We start from the raw sequence: 26883 nt of genomic DNA, 5'->3' as shown, positions 1-26883 counted from the left end.
GAACTTCCCAATGGGAATATCAACGACAGAAAAACCGCTAGCAGGTAATGCAGTGAATCCTAATCAGGAGAAAACTGTTTACTTTCTATTATTATTTGTTAAACAATTGCTTTTCAAATTGAAGTGTCTAGAAAGATTAACATCGTAATTGGGGCAATGAAGTGATCAGGCAAATTAATTGCATTAATTTATAGTGCATTAGAATAAACAGGGTAATTGTTTTTAGTTATACTAATACATTGCATCAGTTTATGCTAAGCTAATTGTGCAACAAACACTTTTTCCTTACTTCTGTTAATAGATTCAAGACCTCACAGCAGCTTTTACGTGTTCTGCAAAAGTGTTTGCAAGTCTGTTCAGCCTGGGAAGTTGAGAGTATGGTGCCACAAATGCAAGCAAGGGACTCTGACTCTGAGCAGGGTAAGACTTTCGATTCTACCAGTTCAGCAGCACTGAAAAGAGAAAGTATGTTATAAAAGTTATGAAAAATACTTTTAGAATTTGTTTCCTTATTCTTAAACTGTCTACTCATTAGGCTTAACAAATAAAATAGGAATGACAATAGATTTTGGGCAAGGCATATGACATTATTTCTCTTCACATATGCAGCAGTTTTTATTCCTCTGCTTTGCACAGTGAATACATGTTAAGAAACAGAGGGCAGATGTACTGTAGGTACAGGTTTTCCCTGTGTCTTTGTCATTTGTTTTTTTTCTGCTTACATATGTAAGAAGAGCAAGAGAAAACAGTTACAGCAGGACTGAGAGAAGAAAGTCATGACTCCTGAAAAAAACTCAAATGTCTGGCTTTGCATGACGTGTCTATAAGTGTTGTCATGGCAGTTGACATTTCTTATTGTGTTTGTGTGATTAACCAGAATTTTCATTAGTTTCTTATGTTTCTTTCACAGTCTTTTAAGTATTGCAATCTTGAAGCTTTCTGTTCCATTTTAAAGCTAGCTGCAAATGTGAATTATTTTTTGAAGCATTTCTTTGTGCTGAAAATTAATCAGTCTGTCAATTTTGTCCCTTTGTTTCAGCAATGTTGGTACCCTAGGTACCCTTGTATACTTAGTCTTTTCAAGAAGCTTGAGCAGAGCTCCAAGGAGTATGTGCTGGCGGGTTATGGAGATCAATTTATGCTGATAATTCATTGATAATTCACACAGTATGAATGCATCTGTGAAAGCAGATAAAATATGAACTATTTTCTGTTTTATGGAAAACTAAATAGGGTAAATATGCAGTATTTTGTCCTTTGAACTAGGAAACAGATTATAGATAAAATGTAATAGCATCATAATCCATAACAGAAGCAGTTTCTGAATTAGCAAACATTGCCTTTTTTTCACAGCTTTTTATATAAGATTTTTTTTCTGTCAATACATTTTAAGAATTTAAGTTTTTCTTGTAGTTCCTCAATCTACCAAGCCTGATTTTATGAACAAATGAAGGTTTTGCCTAATCCCGTTTTACAGCTGCTCGGTCTGTATCTGCAGGTTAAATTGAGTACTTGTTACTCGGGGGCCACATGAGAATTATTTTGAGTCTCCTCTTACCACAGGTTTAAAGAATAGAAAGCACACACAAGCACTCACACTTGAGTACACAAAAGGGCATGATGTATAACAGTTCCTAGCATTTACATTTCTTCCTAACATCTGCAATGCATTTCCAGTACTGTTTTCTGTTTTGCAAAAGATCTTGAAAGACAACTCCTTTTTACTTGATTTCCCCCACCCACAGAGTCTTAAAGACACATGATTATACAGGTGTCAGTCTTAAAAATGTGTCTGCATACATCCCTGACTGCCAGCTGCATTTTATTTTTAAAGTCTGGTACTTTACTGGTGAAAAAGTACATTGAAACATGTATCTAGATATTGTGTAGCTTTAACTCCTAACTACTCCTAACTGAGGAAGAACAAAATTCAGAAAACTAAAAAGCTTAACTTTTCCAAATGAAACTGTGTTTTCTAACAAAACCCAGAGTGGCACAGATTATTCTCTTTTCTGCAATAAGATAAACCCTTTGTAAAGTTAACTAGAATGTAGTAAAAATATAAATGATAACTTATACTGTACATAAAGTCCACTTATCATTACTTCCTTACCATTTGTAGCTGGGCAAAACCTTGAAGGAATCAAACCATACTGACAAATAAGTGGTCAACTGACATTTCTGAACCTGAAATTAAAACTACACATTTCACCTTGCATCATACAGTGCCGAGCTATTTTCCAACTGCCACAAATGTTTCCTTCTGGAATGAGCACCATTTATGCCGAGAGCTGTCTGTCTTCTCGAGACAGTGAGACAAAGCTGAATGTTACAGAAGGTGGATCAAGCTGTCCGTCTCGTATTGAAAGCTTGGCCCTGCGAAGGCTTCCTACTCTTTATTCCTTCTGTTGTCTCCAGCCAGATAACTTGAAGCCCTTTAGATGTTTTTTTTCTATTATCCTATTAATCCCCTCACACTCTCTTCTGATAAGCCACTCAGTGAAACGCTAAAGTGCTCTTAGACATTCAAAGTGCTGTAGAATAACTTCTTGACTTCATTAAACATTTCCCCTAAGTCTTGACTGTGTATCCTAACATTTTTTTAAGCAATATAAAGGCAGGTAAAGGCAAAACAGACTGAAAGAACTAAATTCTTTTTAGGGGCTGATACAAGCACTCAGAATCTTCAAAAGCATTGACAACGTCCAACCAGTTGACTTCTTTAGAATAAATAGTCTAACATGAGCCACAGGGTACAAGTAGAAACTACTGTACATACTGTAGAAGCACATTTAAAACTGAGAACAGTAGGCACTTGTTTACTCAGTGGGTTGTGAGAGTCTGGAACAAGTTACCCAGCCATATTGTTGAAGCTTCTTTTAAGAAACAGCTAGTTGAGATCCTTGCATCAGTTTGCTACTAACTACCAGATAGATGAATGGCCTCCTCTCATTTGTAACAATTCTTGTGTTCTTTTTTATTATTGTTGTAGTGCTTGCTCTTTTCAGTCTAGACATGAAATTCACAAAGGATACAGTTCATTTTCTCTTGGGTTATATGATGTCCAGAGTAACTGTGCCTTGCCTGATGCAGTTTTCTTTTTCAAAGAAAACTGACTGAATGAATTTGTCAGAAAGGTGGAATACAAGAAGTGACTTGCTCACGTGATATGATGTGTTGCATTTCTTAAGCAGAAACGTAATTAAAGTTTAGGGATCAAGCTGTTGACTTTATAAAGGAAGGAGTATGTTAACAATGAGAAGTGTGTTGTGAATTATTCATTAATCTGCTCATTAATCATTTACATTCAGCGAAGGTGGTTTTTTGTTCAGCAGAATGCAGTGAGTATGGGTGACCTTTAGCTGCTGTTGTAATGCAGGTGCTGCTAATTCTAATCTTCATGCACTAACAGTGAGAGCTTGGATGCAGGTTTGCTAAATTAATGCATATTGAGAGTCTATCACTGCATGTGGTAAAGTAATGATTTTTTTTTAACCTTTCAGAAGCTTATTAAGGTGCCTGTCAAAATGTTTAAATGCTTATGCTAATCAGGCACTGAAGAAAGACATAGCATGGAAGGAAAAATTACCCTGTGCCAATTATAGCTAACACAACATCTTGATTGCAATATAAAAAATGTTTGCATGTTGCCATTGTATTTTTAATTACCCATGATTTTTGTGTAGTAGGCGTGTTGTTCTCAGAATTGCCCATAGCCAGCCCTTAAAACATATCCTTTTTGCTTGCATTCCTGTAACATACACAACCCCCCGATAAGAGACTTCTTTTTTATCAATAGACATGTTACTCAGGGCATGCATAATTTCAAATTCAAGTCACAGAATTTGAATTATTCAAAGAGCATCTTAATTTGGGAAAAAAAACTGAACAACAACATCAACAAAAACATCTGGCATGGTTTCTTTAGGACTATAATCCTTTGGAGCCTGCACCGCACGTAAAGAAAAGCATGGATTGTACTGACTGCAGCAGCAGTTGTAAGAAGTATTCAGTGCTCCACCTGGTAGCGTCTCATTCCCCTGGGCTTCTGACTTCTTATTGTGAATTCATTGGAAGTACATTAAATTATAAAATTTATCAGTTACTGTAACCAAAATGTATCGTTGTTTCAACCACTGCTGACCTAGCATTTAAGGATTAAAACTCACACTTTTTACCCACTGGAACACAATACGTTCCTCTTTGACACTGCTTTTGTCAAATTTTACATTTATCATGTTGTCATTGTAAAGCGTCTTTAGTGCTTTCCTTTATGCAGTACATCACCACTTATTTTTTTCTTCCTTTTCTGTACAGTGATACACACACCACATCAAAAGAATTAAAATAAAGGTATCGTGAAAAAGGATGTTTTTAATACTGTGCATAGAGCATCAGTGATGGCTTGCTAAAACAAAAGCAAAGAAGAAGTGCGCTATTATTTGGTAGTAGCCATTTTCAGTTTTGCCTTTTGTTCTACAAAAACATTAGAGGAAGAGACAGAAGCAAGTTATGAACCATTTACTTGAGCAAACACCAGCCAAATAATCTTACTGTAGCGGAGGCGCTCCAGTGGAACTGGTGGCACTATGATATGGAGCCTATCTGGGTGCCTGGAGTGGAGCGATAAGAGTCTTAGGTCCAGCCTGTACTCATGCAGTGGAATTTGTTACATTGTAAAGCTGTAATCTGCTCCCACAATAGGTTTGATCATACAGAATTCACCCCTGGCAGCTGATAGAAACTGAGGTTACTACTTTTTATTCTGAATCAAAAACAGGATTGAAGATGGCGACAGCTGAGTGGCTGTTATGAGAATCAGGGAGCTGCCCTATTACTATACTAAGACTGCATCTTGGGGAGGTTTTAAATTAACAGTCAGAGATGGTTTAAAAAAAAAAGTGACTCCAAAAAAAAAAGTTCTGTAGTGCGCCCAGTGTTGCTCAATGTCATTCACTGATTTAATGAACTGTTTTTCACTGTTTAAAAAAAAAAAAAAACGTTTTTTAATGAAGAAACCTCCATTCACTCCCCCTGTTTTGGGTGCACTATGGAATATCAGGAAAACGGGTTGTCAGAATCGATGATGGATATAACGAAGGCACAAACAGGCTCTCTTCAGCAGTCTCGGAGTCGAAGTGTTTTGAAGATCAAAACAAATGTCTTTGTCATTTTCCATATGAGAATTGAGTGTTTTTAAAAAATTTAGTTGGCATTATCCCCTGTTATTGTTTTTCCTTTTATGAGAGATTATAGCACTTTCTGAATCTGTCTCTGTCACAATTCATGAAGGCATGTTCACCATGGTTTTCCCAATAGATATACAAAAGTATCATAATTCCTAGCCCATCATTTCGAGTGCTTGTTTGAAATGACTGTGGCAAGCTGGGATGCCTAGGTGATGGTTATGGAAATAAAAAGGAAATCAATAAGCATTTTAGCTGCATGGGCTAGAAGTATCACCCTCTGAAAAAACTGCTTAAGTAGGAAAGGAATCAAAATAAAACCATTCAAGACACTGTATGCTCATGAGGACATGAAGATTTGCATATCTTATAATTCTGATTTGCAGCAATGCATTCCAGATCCCATCTTTATATTTCAGAAAAAAAAAACTTAAACCATGAAGCCACTGACTCCCAAATGCACAAGACATTCCAAGTGATGTGGTATTTAAGGTATACGAGAAAATCAATGGTGAAACCCACATGCAGTAATAGTATCAATGTTTTGATGTTGTGAATTGCCTGCTTTAAGTGGAGGTAGTGGAACTACAGTATCCAGATTGAATTTTCCTAATGAATTTTAGTGCAAAACGTCATAACAAGTCCAATCCTAAAGACTCTAAACTGGCGGATTTTGTAAAATGATCTAAAAATGCTTTCCTCAATACCTGGATATGATAATTGTTGATATTTCTCAATTTGTTAAAACAGGCTATATTAAACTGCAGTTGTTTAGTTAAGAGATAATGAAAACCCCTAGCTTCTCTTTAAAGTATTTAGTTCTATAGTATCGGCTGAAGACAAGTTAGTCTAGATAAAACAGAAAAAAAATGTTTCTTATAACAGCAGATATTGTGTGTGGAGTCTTTAATTGGTTGTAGAATTAGCATGCTCATTCTGTCAATCACAATCATTAGGGTTTAGATCATTCAGGCATTTAATTGAGCATCTGAAAAAGAAACTGATTTAGACAGAGACATTGTAAGGATCATTGCCTAACAGATGGAGGATGGAAGCTCTGGGTTTCTGTCCACAGTTCCCAGTGACATTACATCATAAAATGTTAAATGACCTCGGACATGAATGACTTACAATCACTACACACTTAGTCTCTGTGTTTAAAAGGAACAGAATCGAATAATTAAAATTTGGAATCATAGATATTATTCATTTTACTGTATATACATTTTACTGTATATCCACCTTGCTTGGAATGGAGCTTTGGATAGGCAATCACTTGACATCCCAAAGAGTAATTTAGCTCAGTCACTGGGGTAACACCCCAACTCTTACAAACAGAGCCATGCGATCTTTAAGGACCAACTAGTCAAGGTCGCTACTTGGGCAACACCTCCTACAACACAAACCACATTTTGTCCCAGAGCGAGCAGTGCTACTTACTGGTGATCTATCAACAACACTTACAGTACAGCAATGACTTTGATTTTTCTTAGATGTCTCCCATTCCACTACTAACCAGGCTCAGACCTTCTTAGCTTCTGTGATCTGACAAGATCAGGCTACAAGGAGGTAATGCTGCTCCAGTGGATGAGTGTCTTGTCTTTCACTGATGTTACTGGAAGTTTGCAGCTACTAAACGGATCTCAGGAGCCACTTTTGTGCAGGGGATCCCACCCAAACCAGCAAAGCTAAGCCAGTTACGTGCTGCTGCTTAGGGAATTGTGGTCACATTGGTGAAATAGCATTGCCAAGAAGCTAGCAACACAGGATGTGAACTGCACAACTAATGAAATCAATAATGTTATCACTATGGAATGGCACTACTGAGTTGTTTAACAATTTAGAAACAATGGTCAACACCTGGCTAGTGTCCTAGTGTCAACATGCTTCTTGTTTGTAAATAGAATAACTTGCATTTTTATGTTGTGTCTTATTTAGTGTATCATTGTTATCAATTATTCGCATAATTACTACAATTTAGGGGTTACGGTTATATATTTTATGTATTAATTAATCCTCGTGGTCTATTTGTAGTAAATCCCCTTTTTCGTAAGTCCCTATATGTCACAGTATGCACAACATTGTTTCCTGTATCCATCGGTTTTGTTTTTAATGCCTTTCACTACGTAAGACGAATGGATTGAAACAAGAGGAGGGCACTTAATCCATCTAGCCCAAAATAATTTACAATTGTCATAATCTCTGTTGATCTGGGAGTGCTCTTAATCCTTTTTTGTGTTTGTCGGTCTTCATTTTTCACCTTAGTTGATCAACCTCCCCCTCCAACCAGTTAGAGCTTTAGAAGGTTTATTTATGTTGTGTTTTTTGGTTATTTTTTGATGGCTCTGTATAAGATGTCAGAATTCCATTGGGAGCTTCTTTATCATGTGGGTTTCTATATTTCATTCTGTATGATCTTATGGCCTGTTAGGTGTTTATTGTGCTCTGAGTTCAGCTAACACTTTATCGTCCTTCGTTACTTTCGTTTTGCTTTCTGGGTTTGTTTTCAACAGATTATGTACGGTATGTCCCATCTGGAGCGTTGTTTTTCTCTGTCTTCTTTATGCCTTTGCTTAGCAGCACAGTTAGCCACTAGAGAGATGGTGAGCCACATAAGGATACTTTTCTCATTCATTCGTAGCCGAATATAAAGCTCTGTTTCCTTCAAGAGCACTGTTGCTTACTAGTTTCTGTAAAGTGCAAGTGTATCGTAGATAAAGTTGTTGGCTTGTCTCTGGGGAGGTTTGTCTTATGGATTTGCAAGTTATGTTGCAGGCTTTCTCCCTTCAAAAAAAGGTCTTTAAGCCATGCATTCCAGATTCAGTCCCTTGAGTCACTGATACTTGACTCAGGCTGCCTTTCTCGGTGGGTATCCATTTAGCTTCACAGAGTTGCTGTTTGTGCCTGTAACACTTTGAAGTAGCAGTAGTTTTTTTCCTTATTTTATTTCAGCTTCTCGCATTGAGTGAGAACTGACTTATTGATTTAAAATTTCTTCTTCTCTTTTATATTTAAGGAATAATCATGAACCATAGGCAGGTTAAAGCACAAAATGTGGATTGGCAAAGTCTATACTGTAGCATTACATTGAATAACTAAAATGCATAATAGTAGAGACATACAGTGTGTTCAGTAATGAGTGACTGGAGTCATGAGACCATAGTTTACAGTCAGGCTGTTAATTTATTTAACCTGTATCCCAGGCTATAGTAATGTTGCATTGGAACAAAAATGCCTGCATTAAGGCAGTGACTTTTGTCTGGTTGCTTTTCATTTTTTTTATCATAATATTCAGAAAAGCATTCAGCTTTCTTCTTCCTGTATTATCATTTTAAGCACAGCCTCCCCTGCTGAAGTAATTTTTTTCTGCATTATGTTCCTTATTGCTCGCATTTGAGAGTAATAGATAAGTGCCTGTTCACACTGAGAGAGAACAGGCTGACCTTGTGTCTCATTTTTGCAGGGCCCTTCATGCTGGGATGATGTACTCCTACCAAACAGGATACCTGGAGTCTGCCAGTCTCAGGACTGCGATGGGAGTGTGGCAGTAAGTGAACAGAGTACAAATATATGCTTCACACTGTGGATTTAAAATATATCATGCTACCCAGTCAAATATTTTAATATCTGTTATTTTTATTTTGCATAAACAATTTGTGAGTTAATGTATTTCTTTTGCACTCTTCCATGCTGGGCAGTTTTCGGCAGTTAACAACTCTTCAGCTCTTTGTGACATAGTTTAATCATGCTATTCTCAACCTAACAATCCTTTTCTGTGCTTATCTATTAAATATTATGCTGAGCTGGGCTTTTGCTATTTCCCATTTGCTTAGACACTTTTGCAGATGCATTTTGACAAATTGAATTCCTTTCTGGAAATAAAATTCAAGAAGTGTGTGAGCTCAAACACTGATTATAGAGATGGTGTTTGGTGATTGATGTCTATGTGTACATTTACTGACCCTTTTCTGCTTATATGAATTATGATGACCTTGTCAAAAGTATATTTCTGTACACTATCTTGCACTAATACTGCGATAGATGTGTTTGGATTTATAGAGGAGAAAAAGAAATGCAACATTGTGTTCTATGTATTTATGTAGTCCAGTCTTTAAGTTCTTGAATCTAAACTAGAGGTTACTATTTTTCCATTTGTATTATGTATATGCTAGTAGATTAAAATTGTATTGTACTAAAGCTCACAGCAAGTGAAAATGTATTTTTAGATGTAGAAACTACTGTACTGTATGTGTAAAGTCTTCTCTATTATAAATGTTGTCTATAGTGTACATCGCCACTAAACGAATGCTCATGTTGTGAATTTAAAGGCAACGTACAGGAAGGGCATTATCAGGAATTGTAGATGTATTTTGAGGTCATGTCTTAACCTTAAAAGTGTTTTTTTGCTGGGAATATTATAGATACAGTGCATTCAGTTTTACCTTTAAATTTGTAACCTCAGACTCTGAGAGTTGAAGTGTGGCTAATTCACATACTGTACTGTATTTGTCAAAGTTCATTTTTCACATATATCACTTTTTGATGTTAAATTGTTTTTTAACAAGCACAGGGTATGTAAGCTTCTATAGTATTTAGCACTTAGAGTGATAACTGACATTCAGAAAGTGAGAACACAACTTTCAGTTTCCCAGTTAAATAGGAATACAGAACCTTTCAAGTGTAACACTTTGGTGTAAACATTCACATGTTTTGCTAGAAAGGGTTTTGCTGGAGTGCCCATGTTGTGGATAGTGAATAATTTCTCAAAGGCTAAATAAACACTTCTCAGCAAAACATAGGGCATTGGACTTCCATACCAGTGTCTGAATGTCTTGTATCTGTCCATTCACACTGATACTGTGCATTTTGTGCAGAAGAACTTGAGAGATCTTTTTTATATCTGTTCAGGAGTCAATAATTCAGAACTCAAAACTGAAAAATAAATGACTGCATGGACATTGAATGTACAGTACGTGTCATAGTACATCTACAAAACAATTGATAATTGTTTTTTAATGGTTTCATTTTGTTTATTTTAAAATGTATAATTTACATATTGTTATATTAGTCCAACAAGTGCCTTGGGCAGTGCCTTGTAAGTTGGCTCTCAGTACTAAGAAAAAAAACTTCTCACTCAACTCACTTGAGAAGGAATTCCTTTTTCCTGATGCGATTGTAGTGCCATCGCAGCTGCCTAATTTCACTGGAAGCCTGTTGCCATTGAGGAGACATACTGTAAACATCCTTGGATTTTTTTTTAATCAGTCCTAATTTCTGAGTTATTGTGCAGATGAGCCGGTGTGCAGATAAAATAATAATTCATATTGATAAGAGGTTGTTGTACCTATCTACCTGGAAACATTGAAAGGACTTTGTAAAGATAAATTTAAGCACGCACCTCTGATAGCATTTTCCCGTTGTCCTAGGGTTTTGTAGGGTTTTGTTTTTGCTTTTATTATCTCCCCAGTGGTTAGTGTTTTGGTTATGCGGCAATTTGATCCCCCAGCAAGTTTGCAGTAATGTATTCTTTCCCTTCTTCTTTCACAAGGAAAATCTTCTTAGCTAATCATTAGTAAGACTGACCCACTGCCCTGTAAGGCAGATATTCAGAAACACTCAATTGAAAGGGTAACCTGTGGGTTACTAACTGACTGCAGGGTCTGTGGTGGAAATAACCTCAATTACTGATACAGCACAGTCTGCCCTGCCTCACCCACAGACAGGTTTAACTTCCATTAAAATATACTTACCAAACAGCAATGTGATCTTCTAGATATAGACTGCAGTTTTATTTCTGATCATACTGCACACTATACAACAGCAACACCTTTGTGGGACACCTTATGTAGAACATGTGCCCTATTTTCACACTTTTATAGACTTCATTCATTCATTGCATTATGCCATGCGTTTGTTTAGCTTTTTCATGGCTTGTATTATTTAGTTTATGATTTGCTATGATTCCAGTGTGCATCATTACATCATTTGAATTTGTATTGTGGTATACCAAGACAGTTTCTCTGATCTCCCAGGGTCTCATGGATATGTAAAAAATCTTCAGCTTGGATCCAGTCAGCAGTCAGGGGTGCTCAGGTGCTGGATGAGATTCCCTAGTTTCAGAACAAAGATGTTTTCCTTTCATGCTCTTGGAATTGTGATTCCATTCTCTCCTACATTCCAATTCAACCCAAATTCTGGTACCTTGAACGGGTAAAGTGTGTCATTTGTTTAATTTTATTTTCTGGAAGGAGTGTGTTTATGATAACAAGCTAGGGTAGCCTTGTAAGCGTTGACACTGCATCTCTGCCAGAGTTTCAGAAATACATTTTCTGGACATAAGGTGTCCAATAGTTGGAGCATAAGGTGACAAAAGATGAAAGAACTTTGTACCAACAAGGTAATTTATAATTTATTACTTAAAAAAAATAGGGTCAGGTTTCTATAATGAAAGCTTGCTTGGTGATATTGCTAAACCTCTCCAAGGTTTCTAAATCTTTTCACATTTACATATTTTCTGAAACATGATCTGAAGTATTTCCTTTTATTTCAAGTTTACAGTATGTTAATTTTGACTACAAGCAGTGGCATCTTTCTAGGTGTGCTTCAGAGGGGCCTTATTATTGCAGATGCCTAAGGCACTGTTCACAATATAACAAACATTTAAATGAATCTCCTCTTCTTTTTCTTTTCTTTTTTCCTGACTCATAGTGTAAATGACACTGAGCTATGTCCTGGCCCCTCAGCTTGATATTGAGCATTATCATTAGAAAAATACAACCACATTTTAACAGAAGAAGTTGACAGTTGCAGCATTATCCTCTGTAAAACGGCAAACAGGTGCCCAGAGCAGTCACTCACTGGCGCTGTTGAGTGACTTGTATGTCCGCTACTACTGTGGTCAGGCCTTTTCATTTTGCTTAATGCTGAAGAATATGTATGCTCTCTATCAAATTAAAATTGAATATATGTAGATATATTGGGGATTGATCAATTTGAAACGGTTGTGGGCTCAAAGGCAGAATAATAAGAGGCTGTAAAATAATTTGCATAATCTGTCTTGGCTTTTGGGATGGTTGTATAGAAATTATTTTTTAATTTAAAAAACTTTATTGTTCTTACATTTCATGTTGTTCATTATGATTTCATAAAGAGGTACGGTTTACAATTTACTGTATGTATTCTGACATATTTAGGATGAAACAGAAGTAGAAATGGAGAAATGCCATCCCATACAGAATGTTTTATGATACTGTCACACTGTACTGTTGCACCAGTGATATCAGTTTTTTTTTTAGTACATGTCCTTAACTGGGTCACTGTATAAGTATTTTTAAAATATCTGCCCCGTGGGTTTATTTGGGGGTGATAATTATGAGTCTGTCTGGGAAAGCAATGCTGTTGTCATTTTTCCCTGGGTTGTGTACAAAGTCGACTGCTGTCATTATCACTCCTGTTGCTTTTAAAGTCTCTAATGAGTGCAAACTGTCAGCTGTGTCAACTGTCTGTTATGTGGACTGTAGTCCACAAGGATCTAAGCTCGGGCTTCACAAGTCAATCCATTTTTGATCAAAGCTTTTGGAATGAAGACCTTGGGAGAAGAACAAAGAAGACTTAAAGCCATTTCTGCAACTTGTACTTCAGAAATTTGATATGGGGGAAAGTAATTCCAAAATAGTCTCAAATAGTAACTATGCATCAGTGTGTTTATTACCTAGAATGGTGAATGCAGGTCTTTGAAAAGGGGAGAAATTCGGGGAGAAACTGAAACACCCAGTTTAAGGCCACACAAACTCCACATACAGTAGATAGCATCCCAGGAAAGCATTGAACCATCTTTACTGTGAATCAATGCAACTTAAATTGGTATTACTGGTCTTACATAAACTTAAGGGTCTCCAACCCTGAACCTGGAGAGCCCCAAATGTAGCAGGTTTATAGATCCCTGTTAAATAACTAATTTCTAAAGATCTGGAATAATTTAATTGTGATTAATTAAGCAGGTGATTTGTTAAATGAAGTAATTCGAAATCACATGGGGCCAAAATACTAGTACCCTTCTGCCTTCGAGGATCAAAGTTAATTAAATTATTTACTTAATTGATCACTAACTCACAAGTGTTTCCAATCTTTTTAAATAGGCTGCGAAGACTAACTGTATTGGGTCTCTCCAGGTCTAGGGTTGGAGACTTTGTGTTAATGTTATATGGTAGGTTTTTTCACTTTCTTGTTTATTGTGGCTTATTGTGGGCATTCTGAGTGGTGATGCTGTTTAATGTTGATGCATTTTAACATACAGTTTTATGACAGGTGTTGCTGGCCTTACACTGTTGACGTCAAGCAATATGCTACACACACTTTTGGAAAATAATGCCAGGGAAGTTATAGAGGGTTTACAATGACAAAAAAGTTAACCCTGTGAATGTTGTATGGGGTCACTTAATTAAATCCGTATCATGTGATGCTGTGATTAAACAAGGTCAGTTATCTGGCTTTTCAAGAGTGTGGATAGCATACTGTATAATATTCAGAGTATAATGGTGGGCTAATCAACTAGAACTGGCATCTAAAGAGTTCTCCATAAGTATTGGGACAGTGAAGACAAAATTGCCATTTTTATTGTATACTCAAGCAATTTGGATTTCAGATAAAAAAGTTGAATATGAGACAAAAGTAAAAATATACCCTTTTATTGCTGTATATTTCTGTGTTTATATGTTGTGCCATTATAGAATAATAGGACTTCTTGTGTTCAATCCCCCCATTTCAGATGAGCACACAGTAAGTATTGGGACAATTGGCAATGAATGTCATGATTGCTCTTCCTTTTGGTGTCTGCCTTTGAAGTCAGTTATTGGCTTGATGCAGTTACTGCATTCAAAGGACTTTACTTAAAAAACTACTTTAATTGAATTCAAGTTAATGTATCCCAGTAGTTAAGCTCATGGGGTGATGGAACACAAAAGTGGTATTATACTAAAACATTAAAACACACCATATATGCTCAGAAATATCCAGAAATAGAAGGTAACATTCTGTACTTTTGGCTTATATTAATCTCTTCATCTCAATATCCGAATCGCTATACAGCAAAAATAGCAATTCACATTACTGTCCACTGTATGTTGGCAGTGTTTCTTTAATGAGAACATTCTCTCTGGCATCTATCAAGGCAGTTGATATCAAAACCGTACACATGAGAGCCATAACAGTGAGCCTAGACTGTCTGTCATTCAGTGGACTTCTGTCATCGTCTTTACTTGTCAGTTTTCCACAGAGCTTACCAACATTCTTCTAACGCTGGTTCAGAACAATAACTGTGTTTTCATTCATGACTTGTTCCTCAGATATTTCCAAATTTATTTTCATTCAGGTATTGCTCTGTGCAGTAAAAGCCATTGAGGATTTACTTTACATTGTAGAAAAGTTCTTATTTACTTACAGAGTTCCACTCGATTGTCAGTATTGTACTGTATGTCAGTATTAGAAATGGTTCCTGGTAATTTTTCCAGGTACTGTACCTGTTAATTTGTGCCCTTGTGGTTTTAATTGCACTAAATATACACATATTTTTCGGTTATTTTGTTCCCTTGATTAACACTTGATTTGTGAAATCTCTTTATAACAAAAGTGCTGGAAAAGCTCAGAAAATATTCTAGATAAATAATTATAATATATATTATTTATAAAGAACCTTTCCCAATTCAAGCACTATGCACTGTGCATAGTGATAAAGAAATAAAGGTCCAATAAAAAAATTAAAGTAAAAAATAAACAAGAGTATACAGGTTTATATGGAAAGAATGTAGGACAATCAGACATAGGCCCCAGTACAAATGTGAGTTTTGAGTCTGGATTTAAGAAAGTCAAAGAATTTTCTCTCATAAGGACAGGAAGAAAGGAAAGAAAATGATAAACATTCTATAACATGAAAAAAGTATAATAAACCTTCATTGAAAAACATTGTTTCAGGGAGTTGAAGGGAATTCAAGAATGTAAACTTAAACTGGCAAAAGGAAATGTCTGTGCCATTCAGCTAATGAATTTCCATCTGGTTCATTTTCTGGGCAGTGTGCCAGGTGTGCAATTGGTTTGGATATAAAAATGTTTACAGAATACCTGATATGAAAGCCCACATTTATTTAAGTCATAGACATTACATTGTACATTTGATTAAGCCTTTTTTAATGAGGTGAAACAACATAATATTTAAAAAATACAAGGGTTGATGTATTGCATGTGTGCATGTGCAGCCAATGCTGCTGCCTGACTACAAGAAGGTGTCATGTATTCTCTTACAGTTGTTAGATAGATGTTCTTTCATCTTCAGTTAGTTTTCTTTGTCAGTTTTATTTACAGGTAAAAGCTCAAAGCACATACTGTAGACAAGAAAGTCTCTCTGAGACTTTACATTTATTTTGCGAAAGGGCATATGAATTAATAAATTATAAATCTAAATGACCTATTTCTTCAGCTGTGTAATACCATTCCTCTCAGTATCAGATAAGTGAACCCGTGTGAAATCTCCTCGAGTTTTGGTATTTATTCGGCAATACCTGAAAGTTCAGCTGTCTGATTTAGGACACTGAGGTTCGAAGTTATTGCTAAACTTATTCCAATTGGAAATGTCTGTCAAGTCAGGCAAATTTGAATTTTTGTTGTATAATGTGAGAATTTGTTGAATTCAGTGAAAATTGGCACACTGGCGACAGTATAAAGGTGACAGTGATACAAAGATTTGAAATGGACAGTGGTTCTTACTTCTCATGTAACTGCTCATGGAGGCTGTTTTGTCTAAGGGCATGTATAGATTTGGGAATTTATGTTTACACTTCAGGTGTTGTGCTTTATGCAGTACTTCATTTGGAAATCATGGGGTACCGGAGATGAAGCCGACCTGGAGAGAGTGGATGTACAGTGTGCAGTGGTTGAACTGGAGGAGTTAACCATGACATGAGCATAATGTCAATTTAATGCACTTTCAAGTTACTGATTCTGAGCTAACAAATTCACAAGGTAAATTTACTTTAAAGAGTTTGTGTCACTGCATTGAAACTCGAATAGTGTAGAATTCTTCCCCTGAGACCATCAGCAGCAATGATTGAATCCCAGCAGGGGCAAAGCAAACTACAGTATATAAATTACTTAATGCTATATACTGTAGCCCATATTACAAAATATATCATTTTATTTTAAGGACACTGTACTGTCTTCTCAATTTACTCTTTATTTCGGAGGAAATGTGTTGTTGAATGTTTGAGCATGTGACATCAAAATGCAACATCCGTGCCCTATCAGTCTCTTCAATTCCTGACAATTAATTTAATGTCCAAAACCATAAGTGGATTAATGGCGTTTAGCCTCTTTGTTAGCTGTACAGAAAATCCTGTCTGTGGATGAAATTTGTTCAGTTTCACAGGTTAGTGCTCTGTGGTAAAGGGTCCTCTTTAGCTTTCTCTAAGCAAAATGCACCTTGGTTTTAGCATGTGCAACAAGCTTTGTCGTTAGAGCCCTTTGTGTGTTTTTTACAGCTGGACGAGAGGAGGTCAAAGTTCATGTTACCCACTCTTTAACCCATTTCATGTCCGATGTTTCCTCTGGACTTACAGAGCTTACCTTTCTACATGCTGTGCAGCAGAGCTTTGCTGTCTCTACAATTAGGTTTCATTGAATTTGAATTGTTCAGTGATCCAAATGGTCATAAGCGCCTGCATTTCATTACAGATTACTATGTACAGCTGAAGAGCCAAAACACTGTTTCCAGCCTTCAGCATTCACTGTACTTACTAACTGACCAACCTTAATACACTTACTGTGTGGTGAAATATATGTACTGTACACCCCCTTAAGATTTTATGGTTTAACATCATATTTCATTCTTATAAAAAAAAGAGGCTGTGTGACTCTGTGGCTAAGGATCTGCGCCTGTGGCTGGAAGGTTGCCGGTTCAAATCCCAAGCCAGCAGTGGAATCCTACTCTGTTGGGCCCCCTGAGCAAGGCCCTTAACCCCAACTGCTCCAGGGGTGCCGTATAAATGGTATAAAAGCTTCTCTCCCTGTCTGTGTGTCTCACCCCAGACAGGGAGAGCAAGCTGGAGTATGCGAAAATACAAATTCCTAATGTAAGAAATTGTTATGGCTAATTAAGTGATCTTATATTTAGACATATTTAAGTTAGTCCTCAACAAGCCCTAATAGTAGATAAAACTAAACTGATTTGACAAATAACACACAAACACACAAATTTGTAACTAGTGGTACCCCCTTCAGCTGCAATAACTTGAATTATGTGTTTCCTGTAGAGATCTGTCAACTCTTACAATCTGAACCAGATACAAATCTTTATCAAAGAAAATAATGTATTCATGAAATAATTATAATGAAATAATAGTCGAAAATAACTCTAATGAAAACACATTTAGTCCCTGAACAAAAATGTATCTAAACTGACTGAAAATTTATAAATATTTCATCACATGAAAATCTGCTGTAGTCTTACTTCCAGCATTGTGCTTCTCTGCTGAGATTTATTTTGGCTCTTTTTGGTTAAGCTGAACAAAGCATTTAACCCTCTGTGGCATGTGGTGTGTGATTAAATATACATTATAGCCATGCTTGAATTAGGTCAGAAAATGTCCAGTGCACAGACCCAGCACATCTGCCCTTTTCATTTTTGCATACTAGTAGTTTTTGTTAAGACCGGGCACCTTTTAATAGGTCACAGAACTAAATTAAATCCCTAATAACTCTATCGTTTGCAGTTGCAATCACATTAGGCTAAGAATTCATTTGATTACAACCTGCCCACTTTTAATCGTGTCCAGTGAACTTGTGCTCCTCAGCACACTGTAGCCAGCAGCCATATCACCCTGCAACTCACAACTGGCAACCCACTGAAGCTAAGCAGGTGTGAGCCTGGTCAGTACCTGGATGGGAGACCTCCTGGGAAAAACTAAGGTTGCTGCTGGAAGAGGTGTTAGTGGGGCCAGCAGGGGGCGCTCACCCTGTGGTCCATGTGGGTCCTAATGCCCCAGTATAGTGATGGGGACACTATACTGTAAACAGGCGCCGTCCTTCGGATGATTATTATTATTATTATTATTATTACTATGCCTTCATGGCGATGCATAGGACACTACAAAAAAGGTTATTAAAAAGATATTTAGCATTTTTATAGTTCAGGTTACAAATGTAATAATTAATAATAATAATAATTGCTTACATTTATATAGCGCTTTTCTGGACACTCCACTCAAAGCGCTTTACAGGTAATGGGGACTCCACCACCACCAAGGTGCAGCATAAATTTATACTTAATACTAGTAACACAGGTATGGTTTCTTAATTCTTTTAATTACTGTAATACCTTGAGTTGAGACAATAAAGTATGTAGAGTTTTAGGTTTGTCTCCCGTCTAAGTATCTCAAAACTCCCAAGAGGAATTTCAGCCCATCTCTGAATATGTGAATCAGTTTTTCCCCAATTCATAAGATTACAGTAAATCCATGACAAAGTGACATATATCTGTCTTCACAGTTTGTCCCCAAAGGTGGGACTTCTCAGTTGGTTTGTTTTACCGACTTTAAGTGTTGCTTTTTAGATTGGAGAAATATTTTTTCCTCATCGAGCGCTGCACTATAGCGAAGGAGCGACTCTCAGTTGTTTCACCTCACTTTTCACTCTTGCAGGAGTTTTACCTGAAGTGTGGAGCCCACCCTACCTCCAGCAGTGATACCTCTGTAGCCCTGGACCTCATTACCCCAAACACAAGGAGGATCCCATGTATCACCTGTACTGAAGTGTTGTAAGTGTCCAGTTCATTCAGCCACAAAGCCTGAAGGGAGAGACGTATTGCTCTCCACTGAAGGGAAGTCATTAATGATGCCCAAAGCATGAACGTGAACAAATAAGCTCTACATTCCACCTAAGCAACATGATATGGTTAATTTTTTCTAGCATAATGCATCTATAGTTTAAAACAATTAATGAAATTAAGGTTATTTGTGGATCTAATCCAGACATTTCTTGTACATTTCCTGGGCAGTGGCTTCAGGAACGGGGCTTGGTACAATAGCTTGTTCCAGACACTACTGCAATTAATAACATCCTGTTCTCAGTTCTAAAACATTTTATCTTAACTTCTACTGATGGTCTTGTCCTCTTGTTTTGCTCCTGGAAATAAACTACTGTAATTTCGACTTCAGTAGAGTTGACTCTGTCCTTGTGTGCACTCCTCTGCATGCCACTTAAAAGTTGAAATTAATTTAACCTATCTGTGTATTATTAGAATTATTCTGACTATAGTCCCTCGAATTCTTTCTAAGGCAACAATGTCCTTTTATATAGTGTGGTAACCACAGCTGTATGCAGTACTCCAACTACAGGCTATAAGACGTAGAAAAACGTTAAATCTTAAATATTTCCTTTTGCCTAGTGTTTGAACTATTAAAAATGTAAAATATAAAGCCTCTAATAGCCTTGTAAATGTCAATTGTAATTGATTCTGACAGTGATAAACTGTCTCTTTAAGATAAATTGTCTTTTTTTTTAAAGTGGGGCTTTACAGTAGCATGAAATGTAATGTAGGGTAACATGAGTGCAGTCTTTCATGCTTTACAATTGGACCCCTGAGACTAACTTAAGACTTTTTCAAAGATGCATTAGATGTGACACAGCTACTTGCAATCATGTCGCTGTAGTTTTTGTGGAAAAGTATTTAATAGCTCAAGTGCTGTCTTGGGAACATTATTGCTCCTACTGATCCTATTAATTTAACCTTGTACATTTAAACATTTACAGACATTCAGAAAAACGAAATGCTGTTCTGCTAATCATAGTACATTTCACATTCACAGTTCTTTATACTGTGTTCATGTAACAGGGCCACAAGGTTGTGTTACTCGGGTCAAGCCTTCTCTGTGTGATTGTAACAGCAGTGGGCTTGTTTGCTTGTGTTCCAAGTTTCTAAAATGGTGATCTGATGTTTTTAAACACAGTCATTTTTAGACATTGTTTCACAAATAATTTTCAGTGAATGACTAGAATTCTAGTCTGTCCTTGGATGCAAATAATTATCTATTTTGGTTCATATCATAAAGACATTGAGAGCTATTCAGTGGTAACAATGATGGAATTATACACAATAAGCATGTTCTGCTTTGAAACAAATATATTTCTTTTTGGCCTTTTTTGTTGAAATGTATTAAACTGTGACAATTCATTCATTAGTTTTCTATTCACCTGAAAAGGAATTGGCTTAGCAGCAGTTACATGAGCAACACGCACTACTGTGAGCTATAACAGCTCTGGCTTATACAGTTCTGGACAATCATAACATGAGTCAGTCATTTATGAATTAACATTTTGGGATGCTGTTTCAAATGAAAAAGACCTTTCGTGTATTTTATTACCCTTATTATATGTCGTTAGTCTTATCTCCCTACCATTGTAACCAGTTTTTATGTACATTCATCCTCAGTTTATCAACAGTGAATGATACCCTTGTTTATTCATCTACTGTAGTAGTTGCTTGATCGCAATCCGCAATCTTCCTATAGTCTTACCGTAGCTTTATGACTAATGGTGGTCCTGAAACAAAATGCTTTGTTCATCTGTTCATTCAACATTTATGAATGTTTTTCGAAAACAAGTGAAAGCAATATTTAAAAAATCTAATCTTATATGTTAATCTATAGTGTACATCTAAAATGTATGCATCAATTACTTAAGTGCCAATTAACTATTGGTTTAATGGTGCCATGTCAATTAAAGCCTTTTTGCCAACCACATACAGTACAATATCTCTGGTGCACTGAAGAAGCATTTATAATCTATTTAGCCTGTAGTAAACAGTAAAACCGATGATCATATTTAAATAAGGATGGCTAAAAGCATGTGCATGAGGTATTATAACATCTTTTAAGATTTCACTCTCATTTCTTTCAGTCATTGTGTGCTGTAAATTATCACCTCTCCTAAGGCCATGTTCAACTGTAGAACGATGATTTAATCAACATGAGTAAGTCCCCAGTAGTCAGCTGTTTGTTAATGGGAAAAGTTATGATCAGCACCTCAAGATTTGACCTTTTCTTGTGTAGGTTAAGTTAACAGTTTTCCTGTCATTAGCATGTGTTCCATGCTGATTGGGTAATAACAGTCCTGAATAATCAGGACACTGTGCCTTTGGAGTGCTATGGGCACAAACTGTATCTGTCTTTTTCCTATTACATTTGGAATCATCATGTGTTTAGTGTTGCAATCACCATCAAATCACATTACTGATGCAGTTCCTGTTCTGTATAGTTCTTGTTCTATATACTGTACATGTCATTTGACAATCTGGGACCTCCATAGTGCTGTACAGGAGAGTTAGTCCTGATTGGAGGAGATAGACATCCTTCCGTGATGTCACTCCCAGTTTGACAGTGCCCGGCATGTCTTTGAAATGGTATTGTGTGGTGAACCAACCTAACCCCATGTGCAGCAGATTATGTTTAAAAAAAAAAGAATTAAAACATTGTCCAGCAATAAAAGTGTTATACTGTTATCTATTTAATAGTATAACAGTTTACTTATTTTTCCCCCTGAAAAACTTAATGATCTGATTGAAACTGCAATAAGAATGATAGCACAATAGCTACATTCTACAAGGAGATCTCAGATTAAATAGTACTTAATTGTACCATGAATAAAGTATTCATTATCATAATGATTTTATGCAGGTTGGTTTTGTTAGGAAAAACTAAGCCTGCTTTTTTATTTTTATGGTAATGTGTGATAAGCATTCATTAGCTAGCTGCATGGGGACGAGGTATGCTGGGCATTTCTTCTAAAGTGAAACAAAAAAGGAGAAAATGAGCTATTCACTGTCAGAAATTGCCCCTGAGCCTTCTGTTGCAGATGGAAAGGACTGGAGCATTTCATTTGATACACAGTTTAATTCACTGTTTCTATCTGGGAGGAAAAACTCCTTATGTTAAAGAGTGCTGTGGATCCAGGCTGCCCCAAGGTTGGCTCACAGCCCATTAATAATGCTTGTCATCCGGCCCCCTTCTGAATCAGCTTGACTATTTTATTCCCCCCGCGAGCTCCTTATCTAAACAAGATCAGTCTTCAAATCTTCCTGCATTTTTCCTGGGATTTTACCAACCATTTTCTGCAGGGATGCTGTCTGTCTTTAGCTGCTTTCTTGGGAATTTTCACCCATTACATTGATAAGGACACTTTTTACTGTTTATTGATCACATAAGCAGGAAGTATTATTATTATTATTATTATTATTATTATTATTATTATTATTATTGTTGTTGTTGTTGTTGTTGTTGTTGTTGTTGTTGTTGTTGTTGTTAAAAAAACTAATTTCTCCCAAGTCCTTCCCTTGTGAAATTCCTGACATTGGTTAAATAACTCTGAAATTCATGGTGAAAGAAATTAAAGACAGCAGAAATACAAATTGCAAACCTTCACATCACAGCTGTACAGTCATTCAAAGATTGGGAATGTGGAAAGTGTGACAGAGACAAAACCAGTACTGACTACTGCCTTTAGTTTTCATTTAGGTTCTAAGTAGATTTACAGTAGGTAGATTTCTGCAATGTTATGAAAAAATGTAAATATATACTTAAAAAATAAATATTATCTACCATAAAATGATTATGATATGCATAGTTTATACGAAACAGTTCATTACATTTCCTGCCTGTTCTTTTATTGGTTTTACTTTCATTTTTGGTTATTCCGAAGCCTTCACTGTATTGTAAATTGCCTTTTTATGAATAGTGCACTTAAGAGTAAACTTTGGAATGCAGTTGCTTAGCAGCTATTATGTTAGAGTGCTGTTTAATGTGCCCTCATGGTTGGGAGATGGGAGATAGGAAAGTGCTCCTGATAACTTTATTTACATCACTAATATAACAGCTCTGATAAAGAATTCATTAAGGGTTATTATTGTGTCTTAATGCACTTTAGTATCCAATACTTTGCTAGAGTCCCTTGAGGAGAGAGTTATTCATTTATTCTTTGGACATATGAGACATATTCAATGCATATTGTGGTAAATGGAGTCAAATGTGAGGCTGTTAAATACTGGAGACTTGTGCATGCTGTATACTGTCATTGTTGGGATTTCTCACAGTTGTTTGTGGTTTGTTTGGGGCATATAGTGGCTAAGCAATATTCGGACAGAAGCCCTTATTAAATTTTATCTATGAAAATTGACCATAGGGCTTCTACAGTTTTACTGTGAAAATTTAAATAAATGTGATAAAATTTTCATAAGCATGGGTTTGTAATGCTTTGGGATGAAACTTGTTTCTTAAGCTGCCTTGTGTCATTCCATCCTCTTTGTGAAAAATATCTCCTCTGGGGAGATTAGAAAGGTGTACTGTGGCCTTCACAGCCCTGCGCCTTTGTCAGTTAATCCTGATGAATTAGTGTCTTTTTACAGGAGCAGTTGGCCAAAATGCCCTTTGGAGGGCTTTTACTGGGCAGGTTCAGTACTAGATAATTGCGATAACAGAAAGTGTTGCTCTTTGGCCACAATGAAATAGCTGTCCTTCTTAACACCCTGAGCTGAGCAGGAGGTCAGTTGCTATAAATTGACACAAATGTTGAATTGCATTAAAGGTGTTAGATTTAAAACCATACCATGGATTTACAATTTATTAAGTACTTTTTTATATCAGTTACTCAACATTATTTAAAGTTTAAAAAAAAGTTTTATTATTAATTCCAGCATAGTAAAAGGTTTGTCAAGCACATGTGAAATACACTGCACTTCCAGATAGTATTTAATGCACATGTAAATGAGAGTAGCATGTTTTACATGAGCTTGCACTGTCAGCCCTTGTTCATGACCACAATGTCCCTTGAATTCATTTGTAGGTGGTACTGGATTTCACAGTTTTTCACAATTGCGTTATTTAAATAGCGCAGAGTACTCTGTAATTACAGCTTTCTCGTTATTTCTTTTGAGGGGTGGAATGCAGAACAACATGATTCATGGCCCATTGTGACCCCTAAGTCTTTTGGACAGAAACATATATCATTTGCCTTGAAAGAAAAAGCTGTCTCTTTACATCTTTTTTTTTTCCCTGTGTTTTCTGTTTGGTTTCCCAGGAATCCTGTCTTGGTTTACCAGTGCCCAGACCGTCATGTTATCTGCCTTGACTGTTTCCATCTGTATTGTGTGACAAGGCTCAATGACCGCCAGTTTGTCCTTGATGGCCAGATTGGATACTCTTTGCCCTGTGTGGGTAAGTCTGCTCCAGTCACTAATAAAGTGACTAATGTCTGTCATCCCTCTTCATTCTGTGGACTGTCAAAGGTGAAGGAGACCCAGCACTGGAGACAGAAGACGGGTCTATCAGCTAAACAGGTAAAGATTAAGAAATGTTCTCAAAGTGCAGCTGCAGCTTGAATGATAAACAAGGCAAGAAATAAGACTTTTCATTCAGCGTTGCTGCTTGTTTCCTTTATAGACTGCCAATCTGACTTGACATTTGCTTTGTTAATTTATTATTATTAATTTAGGAAAGGCACAGATGCCATTGTTATCTCAATGATGCACAGCATTTTGGCGGTATTTTAATATTACTTTAGATATTAGAATACAGGAGTACATAATACCACAGTACTGAATTTATAGCATTATCCTTTTTAATGGATATTTTAATGAGATTTTATTTTATTCAGAGTAAGAAAGAACTGTTAATTTTTTATTCAGAGTGCTACATCAGAACAGCCTGCAGAGAGTACCAGGTTTTATGTACTTTAAATTTGTACGGGCAGTACAGGCTATAAAGTCACTGTGCAAGCTGTTTACCTTAAATGAAAGGCTACATTTTTTAAAGATGCAAAACATCGCCCTAATAAGAGTCACATCCACTTGTGGCATTTAGCGTTTAAGAACACAGCAGCAGCGGCATTCAGTGATTGATGACAGTGGTGGAACGACAGCACAGTGTGGAGATTGTATCAGACGCAATTGAACACAGACATACTCTCCCTGGTCACCTTGCTGCCCCATTGGCTCTGAGAATTTGTATCTGCCAGATGCCTGGCAGAAGGATGAGCATGTATCTATAGTGCACCTAGACAGTGAAGTCCATTCAGGAGTATGCTGTTTGTTTTAAAAATGGAAATGGAAACTAGGAAAAGATGCAAAACAAATGAATCCTTATTATGTATTCATAATAATCATATCTATACACCTAGAATGTAGCTTCTTTCATAAATTAGTGTGTTTTCTGTATGGCAGAGGTCCATATCAAGCATTCCCTAGTCAGAATAAGATACTGTAGGTTTTGGCAATTCAGTTATTAATGTAACAGAAATGCAGAAGTCAGTGTCAGCTCAATGGCATGTATTGTAGTATTTGATGGTTTGTTGTTAAATATTTAGTACTACAGTACATTACAAGTGGAAACGGACAGCACTGCTTTACTAATTTCCCAGTCAATTGGTTTTGTATGTAACCTGCCACTGTAATATACTGTAATATATTTTACACTGTATATTGCAACAGGAATCAGGGAACAGCAAGAATGAATAGAGGTTTTCAGAAACACCTGACAAATATTCAGGATTAAGAATGTTTTCATAATTAAAGTAAATACTGAATTGAATAGAAGCAGTTTGGATGACTTCTCCATTATGAAAGCTGACTTATTTGCTATGGTTTCCTACAGTTATACCTTCAATATTTTATTATCCTGAATCATGAGAATACCGTTAATATAGTACATTATGGTCCACTTAACAAAGGCCTATGAAAAATCATGGTAAAAGTGCAAAATTACTATGACTAATTTACAGTGCAAAAGAGATTAATCTTTACATGGGGCACAAGAACAGAAGACTGGCCAATGGCTTCCCATCCACAGTACATCAGTGGTGTCCATTACCAACTGATCACATAACACGGACCTGTAAAGTAAATGGTTGTACAGGTGGGACACTTCTGTTTTGCAGAATCAAGGACAAAAGCTTGAAACATGTCTAAACAAATACAAAATACTAAATACAAAGATAAGTGAAAAAAGCTAATAAGAATAAGTGCCTAAGGAAAATGTGATGTCCTGTAAATTGTTTTTTTATATATATATAAATGTGACTAACAGACTGATAAAAGCCTGACAGTCTTTTACACACCAAAGAGTTTCAATGGAAGATGCAAGATACATAATGGGGGTATAAATGAATTGATTTGTTTTGCACTCAGTTTTGACCTTGCATCTGTCTCTTAGGTACACAGTATTCACCTCACAAGACAGCTCAGTTTCAAATACAGCCCCCTGCATTTCTTCCTTTAACAGTCACAAAGACAGGCATTGGCCTTTCAACAGAAGCAATCCACTTCAACTGCATAGGTGCCTTCTTTCTGGTTAAAGGTAAATTTAATTAAGTCCTGGAGGCAATGTGCAGCACTTGTCTTTTAAATATATTCAGGAAATCACATTGCAGCCTGTAACACAGCGGTGAATACAGTATTTATTTTCAGCATCGGAGCTGAGATATATTTTTCACTTATGAAGTAACCTGCTGTGAACACATAATCCAACCTCACCACCCCCACAACACAGCACATTATTTTGCGGGATTGCAAATTAGAAGTAATATTTTTTTTTTTAGAATATCACATTTACCAGTGTCTTGCAGGCTTGTGTTAAAAGATTTTACCTTTGTGTTTGTTTATGTATAT

General features: G+C 36.4%; 1 protein-coding gene across 5 annotated transcripts in view; it reads left to right on the top strand.

The window, feature by feature from the left end:
- prkn (parkin RBR E3 ubiquitin protein ligase) overlaps window positions 1–26883 on the top strand; it is a 156436-nt gene that overhangs the window by 66781 nt on the left and 62772 nt on the right. For all 5 annotated transcript variants that reach the window (XM_015363280.2, XM_015363278.2, XM_015363277.2 and 2 more), the window contains 4 exons: window positions 302–420; window positions 8650–8733; window positions 18872–18987; window positions 24300–24436. In XM_015363280.2, coding sequence (XP_015218766.2) covers window positions 302–420; window positions 8650–8733; window positions 18872–18987; window positions 24300–24436 — 456 coding nt within the window. The remainder of the gene's footprint in view (window positions 1–301; window positions 421–8649; window positions 8734–18871; window positions 18988–24299; window positions 24437–26883) is intronic.

This window comes from Lepisosteus oculatus, chromosome 17, assembly GCF_040954835.1.
Source record: "Lepisosteus oculatus isolate fLepOcu1 chromosome 17, fLepOcu1.hap2, whole genome shotgun sequence".
NCBI lineage: Eukaryota > Metazoa > Chordata > Actinopteri > Semionotiformes > Lepisosteidae > Lepisosteus > Lepisosteus oculatus.
Note: the sequence above shows the minus strand (reverse complement) of the source record. Positions and strands in the feature narration are given on the sequence as shown.